At 45.5% G+C, this 25,423-nt stretch overlaps 1 protein-coding gene across 2 annotated transcripts in view; it reads left to right on the plus strand.

Moving 5' to 3' along the window:
* Positions 1-2,669: 2,669 nt before the first annotated feature.
* Positions 2,670-25,423, plus strand: part of SEC31B (SEC31 homolog B, COPII coat complex component) — a 36,285-nt gene continuing 13,531 nt past the window's right edge. For both annotated transcript variants that reach the window (XM_039249261.1, XM_039249259.1), the window contains exons 1-17: positions 2,670-3,081; positions 4,997-5,100; positions 5,454-5,577; positions 12,685-12,880; positions 13,094-13,189; positions 14,120-14,263; positions 14,583-14,725; positions 15,806-15,905; positions 16,010-16,171; positions 16,654-16,788; positions 19,806-20,036; positions 21,979-22,053; positions 22,314-22,409; positions 22,769-22,868; positions 23,402-23,580; positions 23,842-23,968; positions 24,359-24,504. In XM_039249261.1, the coding sequence (XP_039105192.1) occupies positions 5,022-5,100; positions 5,454-5,577; positions 12,685-12,880; positions 13,094-13,189; positions 14,120-14,263; positions 14,583-14,725; positions 15,806-15,905; positions 16,010-16,171; positions 16,654-16,788; positions 19,806-20,036; positions 21,979-22,053; positions 22,314-22,409; positions 22,769-22,868; positions 23,402-23,580; positions 23,842-23,968; positions 24,359-24,504 (2,133 nt within the window). In that variant the 5' untranslated portion in view covers positions 2,670-3,081; positions 4,997-5,021. The remainder of the gene's footprint in view (positions 3,082-4,996; positions 5,101-5,453; positions 5,578-12,684; positions 12,881-13,093; positions 13,190-14,119; positions 14,264-14,582; positions 14,726-15,805; positions 15,906-16,009; positions 16,172-16,653; positions 16,789-19,805; positions 20,037-21,978; positions 22,054-22,313; positions 22,410-22,768; positions 22,869-23,401; positions 23,581-23,841; positions 23,969-24,358; positions 24,505-25,423) is intronic.

Genomic DNA, 25,423 nt, shown 5'->3' on the forward strand with positions numbered 1-25,423 from the left:
AGATACATATGTTCCTGACTTCCCAAGTTGGAACAAGATATATTTTCTGTAAGAAACCTTTTTATAATGGTTAGGTTTTTTATTTTTAAGTGCACTTAAAAAAATTTTTTTTAAGTTTATTTATTTTGACAGAGAGACAGCATGAATGGGGGAAGGGCAGCTAGAGAGGGAGAGAGAGAATCCCAAACAGGCTCTGTGCTGCCAGCACGATGTGGGGCTCAAACCTGCGAAGCTGTGAGATCATGACCTGAGCCAAAACCAAGAGCTGGACGCTTAACCGACTGAGCCACCCAGGTGCCCCAAAAAGTGTACTTTAACATGTTTCAAGTATATTATAGAATAAATAGGTGTTTTTGGACTCACTTGAGGCTGTGACTGTCTCTAATGTCATTTCTGTTGTAAGAGTACACACAAGTATTCCTTGTTCCAATTCAACCTCTGAATCCTATGTTTATGAATTCGAGGGTAGTTCAGTTGAGTTATTCTGAACCTATGCATGGCTTTTGCTCCTGTTTTTGAGAGTCTATCTCAATGCATCTGTTAAGTGAACCAACTTATTTTCTTTTTTGTCCCTTTGGAGACATTTTCTTAATACATTACCTGAAAACCTGTCCCATAAAGAACAACAACAACAACAACATTTTAGTATGACCTGTGAAAGCACGTCCATCCAAGTTATGGGACCTTTATTGGTTTTCCAGGAAGTGAAAGACTTTTTTTTTAATAAAGTTTTTTTTTTTTTTTTTAATGTTTATTTTTGAGAGAGAGAGAGAGAGAGCATAAGCAGGGCAGGAGCAGGAAGAGAGAGTATTCAAAGCAGGCTCCAGGTTCTGTGCTGTCAGTGCAGAGCCCAACAGGGGGTTTGAACTCAGGAATTGCAAGATCATGACCTGAGCCAAAGTTGGATGCTTAACTGACTGAGCCACCCAGGTGCCCCTAAAGAGACTTTTATGAGACCAGAGAATGGGTACTTATAATAAAATGCCTCTACTTGAGGGTGTCCACTGGGTTTTTATCTGTATTCTGTCCTCTGTTGCCTTTGGTAATATATGTAACAAATGTGTGTATAACACATATATCAGAGACTGATAGGCTCTGGGGATATAAAATTAAACAGGACAAAATAACTGCCTTCAAGTATAGAAGCTAAGACTGGCAGTTAGAAAACAGTGAATAGAATTAAGAGCTGAGTAAGTTGAGAGCTAGTGCACTCTTTATTTTTTAAAATTCTGTCCTGCTTGCAACGGTGATCTACTTTTGGTTCAAATTTTTCAGAGCACCCCCATCAATGACGCTTTTGTCTCATTCCCTAATTCAAGGTGTCTAAGCTTCAGTTTTCCACCCTGAAAACTTGCCCTCAGGTTTCATACACTGTTGAGGTACTAACATGTTCAAGAAATACTTAGTAGACACACACAGTGGGCAGGCACAGACAATGCCCTAAATTGTCTAACATCTGGACTTCAAACCCTCTAATCCCCACAAAAAGGAAATCCAGGCTTGTATCACAGTGACTTGGGGCTCCATTGTAAAATAACGGAACTGTCTCACCATCTTTGGAGGCAAATACAGGAGTTTCTGCATTAAACTAAAGTTTTGAATCAAATAACAGGTCGAAGATCTTCAGCTGCTGATAGAACCTTTTTATTTGGAAATGCCATAATTCCCTCAGTCAACATAAAAAGTCCATCTGATTTTTTTCACCTCCCTCTTCAGCTCTTTACCTTTATCAGTCACAAGATCCTGTCGAGTTTTCCTTTACGATCATTGCTCCTATATTAATCCAGGCTTTCATCACTTGGTACCTGGACTGTTCTATTAGTCTTCTAATTTGAGTCCCTGCCTTCAGCTCTGGTCCCTCTCTAAGGGGATCCGTATTGTTTGTCTCAAAATACAATCTTCATCTTATTGCATCCCTACCCTTAATTTTAACTAACTCCCATTTACCTGCAGAGTTGAATTGGTATTCCTAATCTGTTTCCCACCTCTTTCATTCATGGTATGGGAAATGCCAGGGCACCTACCAGCCAGTCGGGCCCTTCCTCCTCTCTGAGACACCACCTATCTTGCACCTGCAAGGTATGACATCGGACTTCCGTCCCTGAAATCTCCAGGAAGCCCCTGGCCTACAGTACCTAGGCTTCTGCATGCCTATAGCCCTTAATTCGTTTAGACAAAAGCTTTTGCGCATGTTGTTGCTGGTTTGTAGTGTGTCACCGCTGTTCATGGGCTCGATTACTATTTGCTTTTTCAATTAGGATTCCACTGAGAGCTTCTGGAACTAGTTAGTACCAGGTCTTCACCAATATAACAAATACTGAGTTAGTATTTTCCCTTTTCAGGAGCTGTTCCCGGAGGCTGGCTCTAACTGAATAGGCCGGAACTTAGTGGTCGCAGGCTCTGACCCTCTGCGGCAGAACCGCGCCATCACAGGCCAGTGAGGGAGCCCGAAGAGCCAGAATCCTCTGTCTTCCTCTCCGCAGGTAGGCCGGCCGCTCTAGTCCGCGCTTCGCGGCGCGTGCGGACTGCAGGGCCCGGCCGCCAGGACTACTTTTGGCCTTCAGCAGCCGCCGTCCGCGGCGCCCAGCCGAGCCCCAAGGCCCTCAGAGGAGACCGGCCCTGGCTGCGCCGCGCTACCGCGACGCGGGCTCTCAGCGCAGGTGGGTGTTTCCCGCCTCTCTGGGGCCCCGAGCGCCGCTCCACTCTAGGGAGAGCGCCCGGGGAACCTCGTCCCCCGCGGAGACCCCGGCCCGCTCCCGCCCTCGGATTGGACCCGACTCCGCTCTCCCGGCCCCGCCGGGGTGCTGCGGCCCCACGAGGGTCACCCTTCAGTGCCGCCCTCGCGCCTCCCAGTGCGCCCTGGACCCCGGGCCCGGCCTGGCCTGCAGCGAAGCTGTACGCGCCGCCCCCGCAGGGCCCCGGGTGCCGAGGGTCGCTGGCGCCCTCCATTGCTGCGGGAGTCTGTTCGGCTCTCGGTTGAGTGGAGATGAACAGCCCACCTTCCCAGTTTCTAGACCGTCGGGGATTTAACACCTCATCTGGAGTTGAGTTTGAACTAATATAATGGTTAAAAGCACCCAGGTATGGAGGCTGATTGGGGTTCATATCTCAGCCCAGCCAGTTTTCTTTCCCGTGAAATGTATGTAATAATAGTACTCGCCGCATAGAACCAATGTGAGAATTGAGATTTGCCCGTCAAATGCGCCGTGCTGAACGCGGCTCCTACTTTTGTCCAGGGCTCTCCCCAGAAACGGGAAAACGGCTTTGACCAGCAGGTGGCAGTGGTGACTGTATAATAGGATGTGCGGCGAGTCCCGTTAGTTACCTGGTGTTACCTCAAGTGTTTAGAGGCCCCAAGAATCTTGGCTGAATTGGCAGCTTTAAACTTTCTTCAGGCTGGAAAGTGTGTTAGAGATTGAGTAATACTCACCTACTATTTTTGTAGGTTGAGACTTACCTGAGGTGGTTTCCTAAAGCAGTTCACAATGGGTCCTAAGTTTCCTCCCTCAAGTTCAGTGTTACATTAAAAACAGACAAAGCAAAACAAAACGCCTCTCTGTCACTTTGCTAGCCTGGTGGGATGGCACCTTGAACATGTGTTAGAATTGTATTGGAAACCACAGAATTAACATGGATGTCTACATTCATTAAACAAATGTTATCGAGCACTTTATTATATACCCTAGATGTTCTGGCACTAGTTAGTTATAACATGGTGAACAAAAACACAGTACAAGCTCTCCTGTACAATAAGTATCTCCAATACTTATTGGTGGTTGAGATCAGCAATGTAAATATTAAGAAACATAATGAGAAGTTGCCAAGGAGAAAAAAAAATTGAGTCTGATTTTGGTTGGGTGGCTCACCTCTCTGAAGGGGCGAGAAGCTTAGCCCAGAAAGATGTGATAAGGAGCCAGTCCTGCAGAGAATGAAAGGAAGAACATTCAAAGTATAGGAAACAGAATTTACAAAAGGTCAGGTAGTAAAAAGCCAGGAAATGAATAAACAAAAGGGCTAATGTGGCTGCAGCACAATGAAGAAAGGGGGAAAGTAGCCAGGTATGAGGTTGAAGCGGTAGGCTGGAGACTTTAAGCAGTGTCACAAGGGATTTGAGTGCAGTTTTGTTTTGAGTGCTATAGAAGTCATTGGAAGATTTTAAGCATGGAATGCCAAAATTCCATTTTTTAAAAAATTTTAAAAGTTCACTTCTGCTGCTAGGTAGAGAGTTAATTGGGTGATTGTAGAATAAAGATAGCCATTTGGAAGTTTATTGCGGTAATGCAGGTGAGAAATGACGGTGTCTTCAAATAGAGGGGTGGTGGTGGAGATAGAGAAAAGTAAACAGATTAAGATACATTTTGGAAGTGAAATCAGGAAGACTTAATGATGAATTAGAAGGGGATAAAGGAGAAGAAAGAATCGAGTGTGACCTTCAGTTTCCCAGGTTGAGCAATTGGGTGGATAGTAGTATCATTTACTGAGATAAAGAAAACTGGAGAAAGAACAGATTTGGGGGAATTAGGTGGTAGAATAGAAAACTCCATTTTAGACAGGCTAACTTAGGTATCTTTGCTATATCCACATGAAAATGTTTGATGAACAGTTACATACAAGAACTAGAGCTCAGGGGAGAAATTAGTGTTGGTGATATGAATTTGGGAGTCATCTGCATATGGATGATATATAAAGCCAAGGGAATGGATAAGGTCACTGAGAGATTATCTGATTTAATGGTTATCGTCACCATTGGGCCTGTGGCAACCAGTGTGTTTAAATATCTTTTTGGGGTTAAAGCTGTAGATTTTAGTAATTGGGTAAGTGAGCTGTCCTTGCAGATCTACAGATGGTCATGTGTGTGTCACCCTGTATTGCCCTGAAATGCCTCATTCCTTTGTGGGGAGAGAGACACAAGAGTTTGTGTCCACAGGTGCTCCCTAGGTCTGACCCTTAAGCTTGCTGATTTCTTTTTTTAGTAGGCTGAAAGGTTTTCTGTCAGTTTTCTGCTACCTATAGGACGGACCATGAAGCTAAAGGAGCTTGAACGGCCAGCTGTCCAAGTCTGGAGCCCAGCCAGCCATCGCCCTGTGTATCTGGCCACAGGTATGATGATACTGTGGACTAGGATCCACTAGAAGTACATAGGTCAAGGGGAAACTTAATATCCAGAATATTGAGCTTCAGCGAAAGCTTTAGAGTCATGGAAAGGTGGGGTTTGCTCGCAGCATAAGCAAGGGGACATTAGGTGTTTGGGGTACCTGGGGACAGCCTTGAATTATGGTTCAAGCCTGGGCACCTCCTATTTTTCTTGCTTTCTTTGGAGCTGCCATTTGAAAAAAGGTATACCCAGTCCCCTCCTGTTCTGCTGCCTCCCCACTCCCTAACCATTTATACCCCAAGTCCATGCATGTATTTTTGCTTATATGCTTCCTCTTCCTAACTTTTTTTGTGCCTAGCAATGTCTGCCCAGCAGTTAGATGCCTCCTTTAGTACAAATGGCACCTTGGAAATCTTTGAAGTGGATTTCAGGGACCCCTCCTTGGACTTGAAACGCAAGGGAGTCCTTTCTGCCTCAAGCAGGTACTATGTCAGAATCGTTGACAGGTATGCAGGGCAGCTCCTGAGGTAGACCCTGATGAGGAATCCTGGGAGTAAAGTGTGCTTCTCAGGGCTCATGAGGATATCTGTGAAGGGAAAAGGACCTTCACCAAATTGGGGAGAAGTTAACTCTGGGTTTATTTTACAAAAGAATTTTAAAAACACTCACTTGCACCTTTTTGGTCAGCAGCAGCATCAGGCAGAATCATGTGTTAGAGACGCCTCACACAAGCCTGGACCCATGAATGCCTGATCTCTCTCTGAGCCCAGAGATGTTGACTTCCTCCTCCCTTGGCTCTTGTAAAGATAACCTTACACAATATCTCCTTTCCTGCCAGTGGGAGGAGAATGAATGAGTATCTCCTCATTGTGGTTAGGCACTGATTGGGTACTCCTGGATTTCAGGGCTCTGGCAGGCTTACAGTGCTGAGTACAGCCATTCACAGAGCACATGTATACAGGTCAGGCACTATGCTAGGGGCTCTGTGTTTCTTATTCATTCCTCAGAATGAGCCTAAGCAATAAATACCATTATTCCCATTTTACATAGAGACTAGGATTTACACATAGGTCTGACTCCAAAATCTACCTTCTTTCGATTATTCAACTTCTCTTTTATAGGTTTTGTAAAGATGTGTCTTACAGTGTGAAGCAGTGGTCTCCAAATTTTCATACCACCGGAGAAAATGTGAATATTCTCTATACTCGAGTTATATAGGCAATGTAAATAATATACGTGTATTACCCTACTATTAAAAAGTGCCATTTCTATAACTTAATAGATTAAAAATATAAGTCTTTTTCCTATAGAGAATTTATCTTGTCCATCCCTCTTTAGAGATAATTGGTCAAAATGTAACTGCATTCTCTTGTGAAGGTTTTGGTCCATGTGAGAGATAAATTAAGGTATTTAGATAGAAGTACCCTCTTTTGTCTTTTCATGGTTTAACCTAATAATGAAAGGTTAGTTATTGTTCTCCTCTTCTTGAACCCTTATATCACTTTCTGACAGTATCCCTTATTTTACAGTTTTGTAGATCTCTTTGTATTTCTAGTATCTTTCCCTTTCTCTTTTTATGTTTTATTTATTTCTTTCCCTTTCAAGAGCAGCCACTGGAAGGTTTACCAATAATGATGAGATATTCTTAGCCTCTAAGCAAGCATTTCAGAAAGGGCTTCTGAAAGGGGTGAGCTAATTCAATAACCTTTATGCTCCTGGAGTTAAGAAGAGGGGCAATGGGCAAGAGCTCTTATCCTCAGCCAGCAAGCAACAACTTTAGCACAGTAGTGGCTCCTTAGGGCTAATAGTTTCTAAGAAAGAAGCAATATAATTGTTTAAGAAACCTTGAAATTGAATCCTAAGATCCTTGTGGGCAAAGATTTTTGTCTGTTTTATTCACTGCTATATCTCTAACTCCTAAAACATCACCTAGCATTAGATGCTTAAGAATTATCTGTTAAATTAATGAGTGACATTAGAAATGTCTGGATTACCAAACTGGGCATTCACATCCGCCATTTCAGTTAGTTACGGTTACTCTTCAGTTAATCTGAGTGCCCTGAGAGCTTTTCAAGGGTGATGATCAGTTTGTTTTGCAGCCAACTAGGTTGAAGGGACCCTTTTTGAAATGTTGGTACTCAAATTAGGAATCGTAAACTTTACTTTATATCCTGTTCGATCCTTCAGGGGTTGGGGGCTATACCCAAAATAAATAGTACAGTTAACACTATTGATAGTATTTCATCTCTACTTTCTTTTCTATCTCTATAATTGTGTCCACAGATTGAGTTGCAATTCCAAAGACCTAAGGAACTACCTTTGACATAGATCTATTAGGGTGTTATTGAAGAAATCATCTTAGACACCCCAGGGCCTGAGACACCGACTTCTTTCTGCTACAGCCTGGGTTCAGTCACTTACTCAGAAATCCACATCTCAAACTATTGATCAAGATGATCAAGGTAGAGAGAGTGCTGCCTGTTCTTTGCTTTATGCTTTCCTCTTTCTTTTCTGTGCCATCTTTTTAAAAAAAATTTTTAAATGTTTATTTATTTTTGAGAGCAAAAAAATAATAATAGAGCACTAGCTGGGGAGGGGCAGAGAGAGAGAGAGGGAGATACAGAATCCAAAGCAGGCTCTAGGCCCCGAGCTGTCAGCAAAGAGCCTGATGCGGGGCTCAAACCCACAAAATGTGAGATCATGACCTGAGCTGAAGTCGGACACTTAACTGGCTGAGCCACCCAGGCACCCCTTCTGTGGCATCTTTTGCATGATTTAGCAGAAAGCACAGTTATTTTGGGTTGCATCCTTGGCTAGAGATATGTGACTTTGTGCAAGTGGAGGTCTTAGGTTTCCTCACTTATATATAAAGAAGAGATTGTACAAGACGGCTAAGAACCTACTGAGCTCTAAATTCAGGTCTTATGTCCAATCTTTCCTTCTCTTTTTTTCTTTTTCTTTTTTTTTAATGTTTTATTTATTTCTGAGAGAGAGAGAGAGAGAGACAGTGTGAGCAGGGGAGGGGCAGAGAGAGAGCGGGAGACACAGAATCAGAAACAGACTCCAGGCTCTGAGCTAGCTGTCAGCACAGAGCCCAGTGCGGGGCTCGAACCCATGAACCGTGAGATCATGACCTGAGCTGAAGTCGGATGCTTAACTGACTGAGCCACCCAGGCGCCCCATCCTTCTCTTTCTTTTTTGTAGCATAATCTCTTTTCTTTTTCCCTTTTGTATTTTTAAAGAAAGCTTCCTTGTGTCTTTTCGTTATTACCTAATGCATACTTTTAAAAATCTTCCCTCTTCCTTTGCCTGCCCTTTTCACCAGACCACATTTGAATCCTGAAGATCCCCTTATATCAAGCCATGATGCATCAGAAAAATACTATGTATTTAGAAATATCTGACTGAAAGAGAAATGTTCTGATATACTGGTGTGGGTGTGGATAAGAGACTGCCTCAAGCTATAAATAGACTGAAGAAAGGGAATGGATAAAAGCCACTGGATGCATCAGAATCAATATGGATTAGTACAAGCACGGAAGGAAGCGGTTTGATTTGTTAGATGAATCTCAAGAATAAAGGTTTTGGGGAGAATAATACATTATTTATGTATTGTCTTGTGAAATGAGGACTTTGCTGCTGTGGCTGAATGGGGTCAGAGGCCAGTGTATAATGTGCAATACTCCACCCTCTGTCTACACTGAGTTCCTTGATCTTTTTGTAGTCTCTGTAACCTCTGTGTGACCACCCTCTAGTAACATGAAGAAAGTAGGTGATTATCTTCCAGTACCTTTGTAGTAGTTCTGGCTACTTGGGGAGCACCATGACCTCTTTTTGGGTGCCTGTATAAGGAACAATACCAAGAGAGAAAGATCACTTTGTGTACTTTCTTAGTTTTCCCATTTCCAAGGTTTGCCTTCCTTAGAGATTACATCAAGATCACAGAGTAGAGAGAACGTGGGCTTTGCTGTTGGATAGTCCTGGGTTCAGATCCCAGCGCTGCCATCTAATATCCTCTTGGGCATATTCTTTAACTTCTCTGGCCCTGTTTTTCTCTGCCATAAATTTGGGATATGTAGGCATGTTGTAGCTGGTGCATATTAGGCCTCAGGAAAGGAGTTCTCTCAGCCACTGCTCCACTTCACTGTCTTCATTCTCCAGCTTGGAGCACTGCCTTCACTGCTGCCTTTTAAGGAAACTTGGATTCCCTTGGCGAGTTTGGCTTGTTTTCACTTTAGTTCACTAACATGAGGTTGGGTTTTCTTAAATATTTATTTTATTTATTTTAATAGAGAGCGAGCAATCAGAGGAAAGGCAGAGAGAGAGGGAGAGAGAATCCCAAGCAGGCTCTGCACTGTCAGTGCAGGGCCTGACGTGGGGCTCAAACTCACAAATTGTGAGATCATGACCTGAGCCAAAATCAGGAGTCAGATGCTTAACAGATTGAGCCACCTGGATGCCCTTGAGGTGGTTATGTTTTAAAAGGAACCTTACTAAGTAAATAAAAGCAAAATTCCAAACAAAGAAGTACATAAAGTATGGAAGCAAAAATTTACACAGGGCATATTCCTAGTTGTAAAATAGCTAAAGCTTGGCCTCAGCTGAGCTTAGCTGGTTTGACCTTCTGATCTCTCAGGCTCCAATGTTTGCTCTTTAGCCTTCTTTTTTTTCTCTCTGCCAGGAGCATAGCCATGAGCTGGTCATAGGGCTGGTTCTGTCTTTATGAATTTCAGTGTCTTCCCCTACTGGTCTAGGCTGGTGTCAGTCTGATTTATCCAACACAAGGGTTCTCAACCCTGTTTGTTTGTTACAATTACCTGGGGGCTCTTGTTAAAAATGTAGATTCTGGGGGCCTGTCTCTGGAAATTCTGCTTTGCAAGGTCTAAGTAGGAATGCAAAGAATCTGTATTTTCTTCTTTTTCTTTTTCCTTTTTTATTTTAGAGAGAGAGAAAATGCAAGTGAGGGAGAGGAATCAGGGGAGGGGGGGAGGGAGAGAGAGAGAGAGAATGAATCTTAAAGCACACTTCATGCTCAGTGCAGAGCCTGATGCAGAGCTTGATCCCATGACCCTCAGATCATGACCTGAGTCAGAATTAAGAGCCGGACAGTCAATCCACTGAGCCATCCAGACACCCCAAGAATCTGTATTTTTTGATGCTGTATGGTGCCCATCATTGCCATTTCCATGGAAACCTCTTCAGCAGAAAATTCCAACTGTATTCTCATGTTCTGAAAGTTCCCATCTTTCCATACGAACTCTTCCTATACATTCTCCTTAAATCTCTTCTGATCTCTAAAAATCCTGTTTTCAAGCTAAAATTCATCTTGTTTTTTAACTTTTTATTTTTAAACTATTCAAACATAGAAAAGTTGCAGAATAGTACATGAACAATTATATACTTAGATTTATCAGTGGTTAATATTTCGTTTCATTTGCCTACATGCTGTGTGCTCTTTCTGTGTGCACATGTGTGCGCGTGCGCGCGTGCGCGTGCACACACACACACACACACACACACACACACTGTTTCCTGTCCATTTGAAGAGCAAAGAAGATTGACATTCCTTGAGTCCGTTGAATGATTCTTGTGTAACTTGTCCTAGCCGCTCTCACTCTCCTGGGTGTTCTCTATCATGTCCTATTTGAGCTCCAGCATCACCCTCACTGGTGAAATGGTAACCATAGGACTGTACTTTCTACATGCTTACAGAAGGAAAATCATTTTGTCACACTCTGTGTTCTGCATTTTGGTCACTCTAAACTAACTAGGCTTGTTCTCTAACTCTTTGGTGACTCCCCCTTGAGGTGTCAGGTGTCTTTGTCTCCCATCTCTATGCCAGGTGCTGTGACTATACTAAAGTTCCTGTGACATCTTCTGCCATCCCCCATGTGAGTTTTTCACTGGCCAGACTCATAGGCACTCATAGGTCTGGTGCCCGTAAGACCTATTATGGGCTTCTCTAGCTATTCTGTTGGCCTGCCCTCTGCCCATGCTGACCTCCAGCCCCAGGGAGACATGGCAGCCTTCTGAGCCAGTGTGGCATGCATTCTTCTGCCCTATTAAGACCAGTGCCATGTTAGAACACACGGCCTTTTGGACAGTAGCTTTAGAGCCATGGTTTGTGTCAGCTCTGCTGTTTTGCCTCAGTTGCTGACTTGGTCTCAAACAGTGCTCAACTCTTCACTTCTAACAGGTTGGTGCTGCTCTAATTACTGGTCAGGCAGGTTCTTGCCTGGTCACCCCACTCAGTTTCTTGGCTGAAGTTTCCCAGGGTGTGGGAAGATTTCATGTCAGTTAAGGATCTTATGACATTATTCAATGTGAAATCTGGCTTCTCCAAAGGGCTGTGGAAATAGCCTTGGCTAGCAGCTGTGAAATGGAGGACAAGACTACCTTTGAAGCTTGGGGCGCCTGGGTGGCTTAGTCGGTTAAGTGTCCGGCTTTCGCTTGGGTCATGATCTCGCGGTTCGTGGGTTCGAGCCCCGCGTTGGGCTCTGTGCTGACTGCCAGCTCGGAGCCTGGAGCCTGTTTCAGAGTCTGTGACTCCCTCTCTCTCTGACCCTCCCCTGCTCACTCTCTCTCTCTCTCCTAGAAATAAATAAAACATTAAAAAAAATAAAAAAAAAAAAGACTACCTTTGAAGCTTTGGGGATTTCACATGCCTTCCCTAGGGGCTTTGTAGAGGACTTATTTTTGCCTGCAGGGACCCAGGTCCATCTTTTTCTTTTGTGTAAGATGCAGGCCAGAAAGCCAGAAGTGTTTCCCAAGAGGCGTGTTTATTCTTTTTGCTTCTGTGTTTCTAGGGCTGGCCCACTGCTGCCATATAGCAGATCCAGTGGGCTAGTCACATGGGAGAGACAGGGTGGAGTGATCCTTAGGTCCTTTCTCACTTCCAGCTTGAGAGGGAAGAGAAGACAGCAACTGTTGGTGTAGGGAACCTGCTTCTAGTCAGGTACAGAAGAGTTTGGATCTTCCTCTAAACAGAATATGGTGTTTTATGGTGGTTAAGAGATTAGGCTTTAAAATAAATGTGCCAGGCTTTACACCTTGATTCCACCACTTCCTAGCTGTCAAATAGGGATAAAATTACTGACTGTATATACAGAAATTCATAATTTTTTTGTGTCTCAGATTCCTCAATTGAAAATGGAGTTAATAATTATACCTAACAGTTATTGAATATTAAATTAGCTGATACGTGTAAAGTACTTAAAACAATGCATGACATGTAAGAACTATTTAATAAGTGTTAGTTGTTACTGTTATTTGAGTTGTGAGGATTAAGTGAAGTAATTTATTTGAAATATATATCACTGGACCTCTATAACCCTAGTAATGTTAATTTAGGGGAAAAAAAAGCCTGGTCTCCTCACTTCTAGTATGACAAAGATGGAATATTTTTTCAGAGAAAGGGCAGGACTAAAGTGAGGACATCTCTCTTGTGTCTCTAGTAAGTGAGGGAGAAGGGCAGGCCCCATCTAGGGATGGGGATGTCTGCATAGTGGCAGAGGCTGACAGAGATGTCTGCTCTCTGCCTATGGACATGGTTCTGAGTTGGTGGTGATGCCAGTTTCTCCTCTTTGTAGGTTTTACAAGCTGATCTGGGGGAGCTTTGGCAATGGGCTTCTGGAAGGCTCCGGGGTTATTGCAGGCGGCGGGGACAATGGCATGCTTACTTTATATAATGTGACCCACATCCTGTCTTCGGGGAAGGAGCCTGCGATTGCCCAGAGACAGAAGCACACGGGGGCTGTCAGAGCCCTTGACTTTAATCCTTTCCAGGTACTGCATTTCAGTTGGTCAGACATGGCCAAGCCATAGAGTAACAAATCTGTGTGGAAACATTCACTTGTGACCTCCAGTCTATAACTTTGTGCCCTTCCCAGGCTGTTATGGGAGAGGCTTTGGAAACCCCAAATGTGGGTCTCTTTCCCCCTTTCCTGCTCTTACCTCTTCCTGGGATGGTGTGTCTCCAAAGACCTATTCTTCATACAGGGCAACCTCCTGGCCACAGGGGCCAGTGATTCTGAAATCTTCATTTGGGATTTGAATAACCTAAATGTGCCAATGACCCCAGGATCCAAGTCACAGGTAAGGAGGTTCCTGGGGCAGCTGATTTTCCTAGGGAGCGTCTTGAATCCTGGAGGAAGCCAGAACACAGGAGGTTTTGGACTTGACCACTGGAGGGCAATAAAGTTCCACAAACTAACACATTACCAGCCAAACATTAGCAGGGAGAGAGGAGAGGGTGTGTGTGTGGTGGGGTGGTTTGTGGTTATTAACTGTCCCAGGGTTTCTGGAAGAAAGATGAAGAAGGGCAGTGAGAGGCATTGAGAAAAGAAGTGTGAGTACAATTTATCATAGTAGAGCTCAGGCAGAGTAGAGTAGGACCCTGCACTCAGGGAGTGGGGCTAAGAACAGGACACCCATATATACCCTTGTCCTTTTTGTGGGGTGGCTCAGCTTTGCCTCTGTATCTAGTTCTCCTTTGCAGTTGGGGTTCTGTGTATGCCTGTCTCTATGTACCAACCTGTCAGTGTATAACTGGGTCTATCTTTTTGCTTCCTGGCTCTTCTCTATCTTATGCTTACAGTATCGTGAGGTAAGTTCAGTATAAATTTGATAGCATCTTGTGTCCTAAAAATAGCAATGGCTTTTCTTTCTGCCTCATTTTCTCTGAATGTCTTAATGTGTCTATGTTTCCCTTCCTTCCTCCTCTTCTCCCTCTCTCTCTGTCATAGATAAGAGGGCTGTTTTAAATCTTGACTCTTCTCTCAGGAGCAACTTGGGATAGGAGTAAAATCCAAGGGTGCCTGCCATTCTCTCAGCTTCTACACCAGTACCCCAAAGGATGCTCTCTAGAAAATTTAACCCCCAGCTCCCTGATACTGTCTGGGTTTGGGAAGCCCAAGTCTGCTCTTGGGCTTTCTCTGGGTGGTTGGGAGCAGTGGAATAATAAATATCCCTTGGCCCAAAGGATGACAAGTTGTCCTCCACCCTCTCCCCACCGTCCTGCCTCAGCAGCCTCCAGAAGACATCAAGGCACTTGCTTGGAACCGGCAAGTTCAACACATTCTGGCTTCTGCTCACCCCAGTGGCAAGGCAGTTGTGTGGGATCTCAGGAAGAATGAACCTATCATCAGAGTCAGCGATCATAGCAACAGGGTGAGTTCTGGAGGCAGAATACAGGCTTGGGCTCTGGCTTCCTTCTCATGCTTTGGAGCTGCTCTTCCCCAGGCCAGGATTCTGCTTTCAGCTGCTACACTGGCAGACTTAGCCTCTTAATCAGATTTCCTATTGAGAGTGAATGCTTAGGGAAGCTAAACAGAGCTCATCTGATAGCTTCTACTATTCATTACTTACTCACGTTCATCACTTATCACACAGAAGAGACACAAAACCTGTCCTATTCCAACTGGGCAGAAAAGGTTTATAATCAGAAGAGTCAGGTTACATCACCCTTTGGGGTCTGCTTTGTTCACAGATGCACAGCTCAGGCCTGGCCTGGCACCCAGAGGTAGCCACCCAATTGGTGCTCTGCTCAGAAGATGATCGTCTTCCAGTGATTCAGCTGTGGGATTTGCGCTTTGCCTCCTCTCCCCTTAAGGTGCTGGAGAGCCATAGCAGGTAATATCTCACACTCTTGTCTACATTCTTGGCAAATGGGTGGGGCATTGACCTGGGTAGGAGGCAGTGAATGCCTCACTTTAGTTAACAGATATCCTCCCTGTCTTCAAAGCCATTCCCCTTGAACACAGTTTCACAATCCTAGCTCTTGCCCCAACAAAGAGGAGTTTCTTGAGAGCATAAGTTTATGGAGAAGAACCTGAGATTCCATTTAACTTCCAGAAATTGGAGTGTGGATGAGGTCATGACAAATATTTGGAGCCAATGTTTAGTCTTCCTGGGAGAGTCCCTAGGCTCTGATCTAAGGATAATATTAATTTCTTTAAGTGGTGAGGTTGTCTCCTCCAAGACTTCTCCCCCCCCCTTTTTTTTAGTTTATTTATTTATTTTGAGAGAGAGGGCACACACATGGGAGGGGTAGAGAGAGAGGGAGACAGAGAATCCCAAGCAAGCTCTGTGCTGTCAGCACAGAGCCTGATGTGGGGCTTGATCTCACAAACCACAGGATCATGACCTGAGCCAAAACCAAAAGTCAGATGCTTAACTGACTGAGCCATCCAGGTGCCCCCAAGACTTCTCAATAAGAAAACCTTGGCTCCTGTTTATCCTCCAAACAGGCCTGCCCCTGAAGCTGTACTCTTGGGCGCATGGCAGACAGAGAAAACAACCCCACACTGTTCTTTCTTACTAAAGGGCTATGTTGCTTTTATGCCTTCTTGGGGACTTTTAAGAGTTAAATCCTCACTCCCCTTGTGGGCTAAAAAGCACGCATAAGGATGGGTGCTTGTGTAATTCATGCTGATTCATAGACCCTACTCCACAGTTAGGGAAGAAAAGCAGGCGATCCAGCAGGGACCTGGGGGAGGCAGAATGATACAGTGCACAGTGCACAGGCTTTGACTTGTTGTGGCTGTATGACTTCTGGGGTTTCCTTAAATATTCAAAGCCTCATTTTTCTCATTTGTAAAATGAAATCAGACCACTCATTTTATATGGATGAGATATATCCAAGATATGTATGTCACCCTACTCATAGTGGGCATTCAACAAATGTTAGTTCCTCTTTCCTTTCTTTTTTAGGGGGATCTTGTCAGTGTCGTGGAGCCAGGCAGATGCTGAGCTGCTGCTCAGTAGTGCCAAGGACAACCAGATCTTGTGCTGGAACCTGGTGAGCGGTGAGGTAGGCCGGCCTTTCTGTGTATGTGCTGGGAGGGGAGATAAGCTGTGTGTTCTGGGTTGTCTTATCTAAGTCAGGGTTTCCCTAATGGTTGGGTTCCCTTACAGGTAGTATATAAGCTACCCACACAGAGCAGCTGGTGCTTTGATGTGCAGTGGTGCCCTCAGAACCCTCCAGTGTTCTCTGCTGCCTCCTTCGATGGCTGGATCAGTTTGTACTCCGTGATGGGTGGGAGCTGCGAAGTCCAGCAGATGAGGCAGGCTGACAAGGTTTGAAGGGCTTGGTGGAGAATGCTGAAGGGGATGCTTGCTCTCTGTGGGGGTAGAGAGAAGGACAAATGGCCTGGGAAGTCTGAGTTAGAAGGGCTGCACCTTTGCTCTACTACCCATTTTCCTAGGAGGATGTCAGTTCCTACCACAATACAAAAGAGGCCTTCACCTTGACTCTTGCTCTTGGATGTTCCCTGTGGTATTTCAGGGGCTCTGGACCAACATTATGAAACCATTATTTTGGAAGTGTCTTATTTCCTTTTCTCCTATAGATCCATTCTGTGTCCACACTCTATTGTAGACCTTGGATACAATGGGCTTTCCAATAGCCTACTGCATGAGAGTCCTACTCTCTCTACCAGTTCTCTAGAAAATGGGAGTCCAGGCTTTGTGGCCAGATTGAATGTCTCAAGGATTTCCCCCCAAATTTGTAGATGCAGCACCACTTCAAGCCAGTGATGCAGGTGTCCTTTTGCCCTCAGATCTCTTCTTCCTTCAGCAAAGGCCAGCCTCTCCCACCATTGCAGGTGCCAGACCAAGTGGCCCAAGCCTCATTGATACCTCCTCTTAAAAAACCTCCCAAGTGGATGAGAAGGCCAGCAGGTGTTTCATTTGCTGTAAGTGTAGTGTTGGGGGGTGTAGTGCATGGTCATGTGTGTGTATGTTTGTGAAGCCTATTGTGTGCCCAGTTGGAGCTATGTTCTGTAGGACATTTGTTCCTACTGCCTGTGTCTCAGATCAGCTCCCACCTTTATGCCTAAGCAGAGTTACTGTAGGTTTCCTTTCTACCTCTTCGCCTTGCTTACTGTGCTGGTCCTATCTAAAAGGAATTAAATGCTTTAGACTGCTTGGTTATGGAGAACTGCTTGGGATTCCACCTGATCTTTTTCTGACTCTTACATGTAAGAGACTGGTAGTGAGTCCAGACATGTAAGGGTTAGAATACAAAGCAGGAAAGAAAAAATGTAGATTCTGTCCTGTCACTCCTGTTCAAAACCTTTGGCCCCATTGCCTTATGGTCTCAAGGCCAAATGTACACAGGACCGCACTTACCTTTCCAGTTCTTATTCCCACCTTATTATATGTTTCTATGCTCCAGTTACGTATGACTCCTTTCTGTTCCACAACTAACTCCTCAGCTTTGCTGCTTCTGGCTGTACTCTGCCTTCAACTTCTCTCCTGAGCCATTGAGTCCTACTGTAGCCTTTTTGCATTCCCTTGCTTACATACCACCCCCCCCCCCCATGATGCCTGTCTTTAAACCCTTGTTAGACTTCGCTTTGAGGATTTATCCTCCTATAATGATACATTCTACTTGTACTAAGGTTATTTACATACTTGGTGGAGACCCTACTAAGTAACAGACTCCTGGAGGATAGTGACCACATTTTGTTCATTTTTATCCCTAAAGCAAGTGCCTCTCAAACTTTAATACACGTACAGATCACCTGGAGATCTTATTAAAATTCAGATTCTGGTTCATTTGGTCTAGGATAGGACCCAAGATTCTGATTTTCCAACAAGTTCCCAGGTAATGCCCTTGTTGCTGGTCTGAGGAGTGGCAGGACCTTAAAGCACTAGGTTAACCTAATGCTTTAAATATTAGGTTTGAGTTAAAAACAGATGTAGCAAAGAAGTGGTTCTTTTGTGCAGAGCCACCATTTTTATTGTGGAGGCAAGGCCACCACACTCAAGAGGCAAGGAGGTGAAGAATTCTGATGTTGAAAGGCCTACATTCCTTCATTTGTTTTGTTTGTTTGTTTCAGGAGGTGATTCTGTGTTTAATTTTTTGAGGACTCACCATAGCATTTCCCACAGCAGCTGCACAATTTAATATTTCCCAACAATGCCTAGGAGTTTTGTTTTCTCTACATTAGCCCCAATACTTATTTTCTGCCTTTTTAAAAAAGTGTTTATTTATTTTGAGAGAGAGAGTGAGTGGGGGAGGGACATAAATAGGGGGAGAGAGAATCCCAAGCAGGCTCTGGGCCATCAGCTCAGAATCCAATGTGGGGCTTGAATTCATGAACTGTGAGATCATGACCTGAGATCAAGAGTCGGACCCTTAACTGACTGAGCCTCCCAGGAGCCCTTCTGCTTTTTTTAACTAAAGTATAGCTGACACACAATGTTACATTAGTTTCAGGAGTACAACATAATGATTCATCAGGTTTATACATTATGCTGTGTTCACCACAAATGTAGCTACCATGTGTCGGCCTACAGTGCTATTACGGTACCATTGACTCTATTTCCTATACTGTACCATGACTTACTCATTGCATAACTAGAAACCTCTACCTTCCACTGCCGTTCAACCATTTGCCCGTTCTCTCACCCATCCCTTCCCTTTGGCAGCCACCTTGTTTTCTATTCATGGGTGTGTCTGGAGAGGCCGCATTCTTATCATAGCTCTGTCACTTAGCTGGGTAACCTTGGGCTTAACTCAGGACTTCAGTGTTCTCATTTGTAAAACAGGGATAGTAATACCTGCTTGGCTTTATGTTAGCGAATTGACATGAAGCTCAAATAAGCATGTATATATAAGCACTTTGTAAAACCATCAAGTATTAATAAGTCAAAAGTTGAAATTGTTTTGTTTAGCACTAATCTGTAGTGTAGGTTTGTGCTGTAGGAGAGTTAAGTGAAGAATTCTGACCAGGGAAGTTCATTAAGGGAGGGGTGTTAGGAAGGGAAATTAGTGAAGGCTTGGGGGAGTAGGCAGTAGTTGTCAACCATGGCTGCAACCTGAAGAGCTTGAAAATATACTGATGCCTGGTTCCACCCCAGGGATTCAGATCTTCTTGTCGGGAGTACAACCTGACAACGCCTGAATAGCTCTTCAGGTGGTTTTAATGTGCAGCCAAGGTGGAAAACTGCTGGAGTAAAGGAATTTCACCAAGCTATGCTCTGTGTCAGGTGCTTTATGTAGGGGGCCTAATTTGGCGAGAAGGATTGTCAGGTGGGGGTGTTTTGGTGGGAGAAGGCTCAGAAGCAGGAATGAAATGGGCACCTTGGGGATGTGGAACGATTGCATAAATGAGCAGGGAGGGAAAGACCAGAGTCTGGCCCTGATCTTGGAGGATTTTGTGCACTACGGGCAGAGGAACTTAAGCCCTCTTCTGAGGCCTTGTGAAACCATAACAAGTCCCTAAGTAGCAGTAGGCACAGGCCAGTAGTCTAAGGCTTGGGTTGAGGAGGAAAAAGCCAGAGGCTAGCAACCAATTCCAGTAATCTAGGTGTGCTAGTACTGGGAATGGGATGGAGGGGACCGACATGAGAGACATGGAGCAAGAGGTAAGACTGCTGTTGCTGGGCTATGGTGGGTATAAAGACTGCGATGAAGCCAAGGAGTTTAGTCCAGGCAACTGGGAGAATGGTGCTACCTGCACAGGTGAAGAGAAACTCCATGTGCCAGAGTGCTAAACTGATGGTGCTAAAAATATAGCGGTGGTTTGGATATGGGGGCAGATTTGCTATGCATTTCCTGACCCTGTTCCACCCCCAGGAGTTCTTATTATTGATGTTCTATCCTAGGGTTGACCGATAGATAGCCTTCTCTGTGATGTAGACTTGGTGTTAATTTTTAGCTTGAAGATACGACCTTTATTTACCCTTCTTGTTTTTCCTCCAGTTTGGGGGAAAGCTGGTTACCTTTGGCCTCCCCAGCACCCCTGCCCACCAGGGGCCACAGCCTTGCCTCCGCCTAGTCTTCATCAGTCAAGTCACCACAGAATTTGAATTCCTGAGGCGGTCAGCTGAACTGCAGGAGGCCCTGGGGTCAGGAAATCTCCTGAATTATTGTCAGAACAAGATCGAACAAACGTCACTACAAAGTGAAAAGATGCTCTGGCAGTTCCTGAAGGTAGGAAGCCCGAAGGCTGGCTGTTCCGAAGTGTTTCCCTAAAGTGGGAAACTTCAGGAGATGCACCACCACACTGTGACCTAGATTACAGAGGCCCTGACCTCACAGACATTTTCCTATACTACCCCACCCTCTGGACACAAAATCTTCACCTTTTGCCAGTGGCTCGGAGACCCTTTGTAACTAAGGAAGCTAAAGGGTACAAAGACATTTGCTGTTTTTGCTACTATTGTTGATGTCCTGGATACTTTACCAGGGCCAAGGTGAAGACTTTCATGCCATGCCAAAGGGCAGATAAAGTGATGGGAAGAGAGAAGAGAAGGAAAAGGAAGGGAAGAGGACTGACTGGAAGTTGGGGGTGGGGGGCATCATGGGAAGGCTTTGAGTTTATTTCCATTAATCCAAGGCAAGTTATTGTGGTAGGACTCAGGGCTCAAGTCCTAATTTACCCTGTAGCATGGATCCAGTTCCAGTGCTAATGAAATTTCAAGCTGCTTATGACACCAGGAGTGCTCTACCTGTGAAAGAAAGTGAGCAGATGACTGGAGAGAGCTAAAGCAAGAAAGAAAAATAACCAAATAGGCAGGTAGCGAGAGGATTATTCAAAGCTTTGGGATTGTAGCAAAGAATGCAAAAAGCAGGACAGAGCCCAGCTGGAGGTTCTGAGCAGGACTTGGGGTCTGTGCTTCAGACACAGTAGAACTTTGTGATGGTAGACACAGGTATCTGGGAAGGAGAGAGGATTTGAGAAAAATGATCTATAGAGTGAAGCTAGAAAAAGATGTGAGAAGAAAAGAGTAAGAAATGCTGCTTTTGTTGTAAGCAGGATGCAGGCAGCAGCTCCAGGAATGGTGGAGTGGGAAAGAGAATAGAAGGCGCCATCAGGAGTTGAAACTTTACTCTTCCAAAGGAGGCAGCAGTGCCCAAGGACAGAGGGGAGCCTGCCTGAAAGGCTCTCTAAGAGCTGTCTGTGATGATGGCCCTGAAGCTGAAATGTGGCTGAACATTTCTAAAGGACAAGCATGGGAGAAGGAGGGAGCCCTGAGAGACTGTTAGAAAGATATTAGTCAGAATTCATGGTTCTGTGTAGGAGAAGTGAAGGGCCCAGCTATCTAACCCAGATGAGGGTAGGGCTTCAGGAAGGCTTGGCCCTCAGTATCTGGGACACTGAGTGGGTAAACTGACTTACTGTGTCTATGCAGCTTCCACTAGGAACTACGTTTTCAACTGGATATTTGGACATGCACCAGGCTCTCTAGGTTCTCTTGGCATCAGTCTCAGAAGGCCATGGGTGAGGAGCTACAGCTTGTCAGCCGGGCAGCAGGAGGTGGCTCTCTTCTGTGAGAGTCCTTGTGGCAGGCCATGCAGCAGTTCAGACCTCTCCTTTTCACCTCCCCGGAAGACAGCTCAGGTGCAAGGAGATGAAATATATATTAGGCAGCTGTGTAGGTGGCTCTGGCTTAGAAGCCTCATGCCCACAAGAGCCAATGTCTCTTGTACTCGCTCTGAAAATGTAGTTTCTAGAGTCCCTGCAAGAGATCTATTCCATTACTAGAGTCCTTGCAATCAGGAAAGCCTAGGGCATGGTGTCCACAGAGTTTGTGTATAGTTTATAGTTCCAGTCCAGATGCAATTTATCAGTCACAAGCAATGTTGCCTAGAAACAGAGCTGACATTTTACTCTTATCAGGTAACCAGGCCAACAGATCTAGTAAGTCAACAGAAGGTCAAATTCTCATGCAGAAGTGGGAGAGGGTTTTGCTAATACCGTGCTGCCAGCCCAGTAGGATCAAGTCTGGGGAGAAAAAGAAGAGAGATGGTGCTGGCCTTAATAGGGCACCTCTGGTAGTCTGAAGAACTGTATTAGAGGGTACACTGGCTTATGCAGGAGAGGGTCATTCACATTGGTTAAATGGAGACTTGTGTGTTCTGTGTTCCTTAGGTGACCTTAGAACAAGACTCGAGAATGAAATTTCTAAAACTATTAGGATACAGTAAAGATGAACTTCAGAAGAAGGTAAGCTGCTTTTGCATCAGAAGCATGTACTTGAGGCAGAGAAGAAGAGAATGCTGTCAGTGGAAACTGTCTCCAATGAGCTCTTTCTGGGCTTCATTAATGCATACACAAAAATATTACCTCCTGGAGGTAGGCTTTTCCCCAGGTAAAAAGCACCAGGAGCTTAGAGTCCAGGCGGTGGGGTGTGGAGGCGGGAAGATGGCATAATGCATGTCTGATCTTGTGCTGGGAAGAGGGCATTCATGGGTCTCTCCCTGCAGGTGGCCGCATGGCTGAAGAGTGACTTGGGACTGGGTGAGAGCCCTCAGTCCGAGGGAGATGATCACAGTAACAGACAGCAGACCTTCTGCAGCCAGGTGTGGTAGGAATTCAGGCAGCCAGACCGAGGGTAGCACAGGAGACTTGCCTTTAGGGCATCTGCCTCTTCCTGGCCCTTTGCTTTGCTCTCATGAAATGCTCAGCTTCTGTAGAGGTCTTCAGACTCCTCATTCTTTTAGAACCACAGTGGGATGGAGAGTGCATAAGCTTTTGGGCTGGGAGAGGAGCTATGTTTTAACCATGGACTGGAGCCCTTCCCAGACCTTACCTGATTATTCTTTTAGCTTTACCCATTAAGGGCCAAATAGTAGAGCTTACCGAGAGAGTTACTAAAGCAACTCTCTTGTCTGTTTGGGGTTCATTTCCTAAAGAGTCACCTCTGTCCTTCCCTGTACAGGCCTCAAAACACATCACAGAGGAAGCTTCTGCCTCCTCAGCCTTCTTTGATGAGCTGGTCCCTCAGAATATGACTCCATGGGAGATCCCCATCACAGAAGGTACCCCGATCCTGAGGGAGAGAAACCCTCTGTGTGGGATTAGGGAGGCTCAGAGTTCTGGGACTTGAGAATATTTTCTTCTTGTCCCCTGCCTCCTATCTCCCACCTCCCTCCTGCCATACAAATGCTGGGCAGTTCTGTTAGTGGTTAGAGCTCTCTTTGGATTTTTATGGCTGCATCTTTCCTGTGGTTGGCCTTTTCACAAGAAAAATCTTTCTATGCTCCTGTTTCCTTGCTTCAAAGACTGTGACCCTATCCTTGCCGGGTGAGCACCCACTATAGCTCTGATGCTGCCACAATGAGGCCCTCCTTCCTCTTGAGCCATATCCTCAGAGAGTTACCTACCACTGGACCTGGCACTCTAGAACAGCCCACTACATTTCATTGTTGAGGAATGAAACCTGGGGGTTTTGTTTGCGGCGAGGGAGGCTGAGTGATACAGGGATAGAAGGGGTACACGGTGGACCCTATAAGGGAACAGGAAGCTAGGGTCTGAGGGCAGGCTTACACACAGGGGATGCCTCTGCCTACAGACACTGATGGACTCCTGAGCCAGGCTCTCCTGCTTGGAGAACTGGGCCCTGCTGTGGAGCTGTGTCTAAAGGAAGAGCGCTTTGCTGATGCCATCATCCTGGCCCAGGCTGGGGGCGCAGATCTGCTAAAGCAAACACAGGAGTGCTACTGGGCCAAGAAGAAAACCAGAATCTCCTCGGTAACTGCCTTCTGTGCAGGAGAGGAGGGGAGGGGATTATTTGGACTTTGTAGGTGGACACCACACCTTGGTATCCAGAAGATCTGCCAGGCTGTCTCTCTCCCCGCTCCAACCACCCCTACCTAACCCCTAACCTCTAGTCAGTGGTTTAACAGGAAACCTGCTCATGAGTGACTTTTCTTAGTGTGTCCCTGTGTGTGACTCCTGCTACCTGTGCTGGATGGATGGCTGACAGACTCCTTCCCTCTCTGCCCACTACAGCTGCTAGCCTGTGTTGTACGGAAGAATTGGAAGGATATGGTGTGTACCTGTAGCCTGCAGAACTGGAGGGAGGCCCTGGCTTTGCTACTGACATACTCAGGGCCAGAGAAATTCCATGAGCTCTGTGGTAGGTAGCCCTAGGCTTCAGGATGGAGTGGTGTCACTCCAGCATAGAGTTAATGGACACACTGAGGGAGAAGGCAGAGGAGCAGCCTGAGCTCTGTGAGGCTAGGCCATGTTGTCAAGGTCAAGGTCTGGTTCAGCCAGGAGGCAAAGATTACAGCGCATCTTCCTACTCTCAGTAGGGATCCTTTGTTGTCCTGTTCGACTTTTTCTTGTTACGTCAATGCAAGAGTTCTGCCCTATGGCAGGTTGTAGCAAGGTTGGCCTCAGGATTGTCCAAAGCCACTGTGGTTACTTGTCCCACAGCCCATGGCCCTCTACCTATTTCCAAACAGAAGAACAAGGAGAAGCACAGGGAAGCTGTGCCATTAAAGCAATTTCCATCTCTCTGCAGACATGCTGGGTACTCGCATGGAACAGGAGGGTGGCAGAGCACTAACCTCTGAAGCCAGACTCTGTTACGTGTGCTCAGGGAGTGTGGAGCAGCTGGTGGAGTGTTGGGCCAGATACCACCAGGCTTCATCTCCCCTGGCGTTACAGGTACTCCATCTGTGCGGGGCACTGGTCACTCCTTACCAGGCTCCTGGGAGAGGCTCATGATAGGGATGTGTAGGGACATCAGAGGCAAGTCTTCTGGGTACCCAGGCTGGAATCAGGATATTAGGGAGGAGAAAAGGGCCCTTCTCCCAGGGATGAGCTAGAACCTCCCTCCCCCCTTCTCAGTCAGGGGAGACTGAGCAATTGCTGCTTAGGTATTAACCTTCCTAATTTTTTCCCACTTCAGGTTTGGTTAATATAAGTTTATTCTCTATTTGAGTAATTGTGAGCCAGGGCCTTCTATTAGCTGCTATGAAAAGTTCTGTGGATTTAATTTTTTAAAAAATATTTATTTATTTATGAGAGAGAGAGAGGGAAGGAGGGATAGACGGATAGAGAGACAGAGAGAGAGAGAGAGAGAGAGAGAGAGAGAGAGAGAGAGAATGTGAGCGGGGGAGGGGCAGAGAGAGGGAGGCATAGAATCTGAAGCAGGCTCCAGGCTCTGAGCTGTCAGCTATCAGCTGACAGCACAGAGTCCGACACGGGCCTTGAACTCACAAACTACGAGATCATGACCTGAGCCAAAGTCAGATACTCAACTGGCTGAGCCACCCAGGTGCCCCAAAAGTTCTGTGGGTTTAAATTGTACCAGATACCTTGCAGGTAACCAGAGAAGGTGGGAGTCACAGATTTGTGAGAAGACAAAGTCACGGATGAAACAATAGTTTACCAGAACCTGAAACTGATGATTTACTAGCAGAGTAAAGGGTAAAGAAAGCAAAAAAAAAGAAGCAGAGATGTACAAGAGTCTAAGACCCAGATGGGCCCAGTTGAAGTTAGTGCTAACAGCTTGGGAGGTGAGGCCAATGGCCCTTTTCTAACTAGGTGTATCGTCACCTACTATTTGTAGCTGGCTATGTTC

This window comes from Hyaena hyaena, unplaced genomic scaffold, assembly GCF_003009895.1.
Source record: "Hyaena hyaena isolate Hyena2069 unplaced genomic scaffold, ASM300989v1 scaffold_331, whole genome shotgun sequence".
NCBI lineage: Eukaryota > Metazoa > Chordata > Mammalia > Carnivora > Hyaenidae > Hyaena > Hyaena hyaena.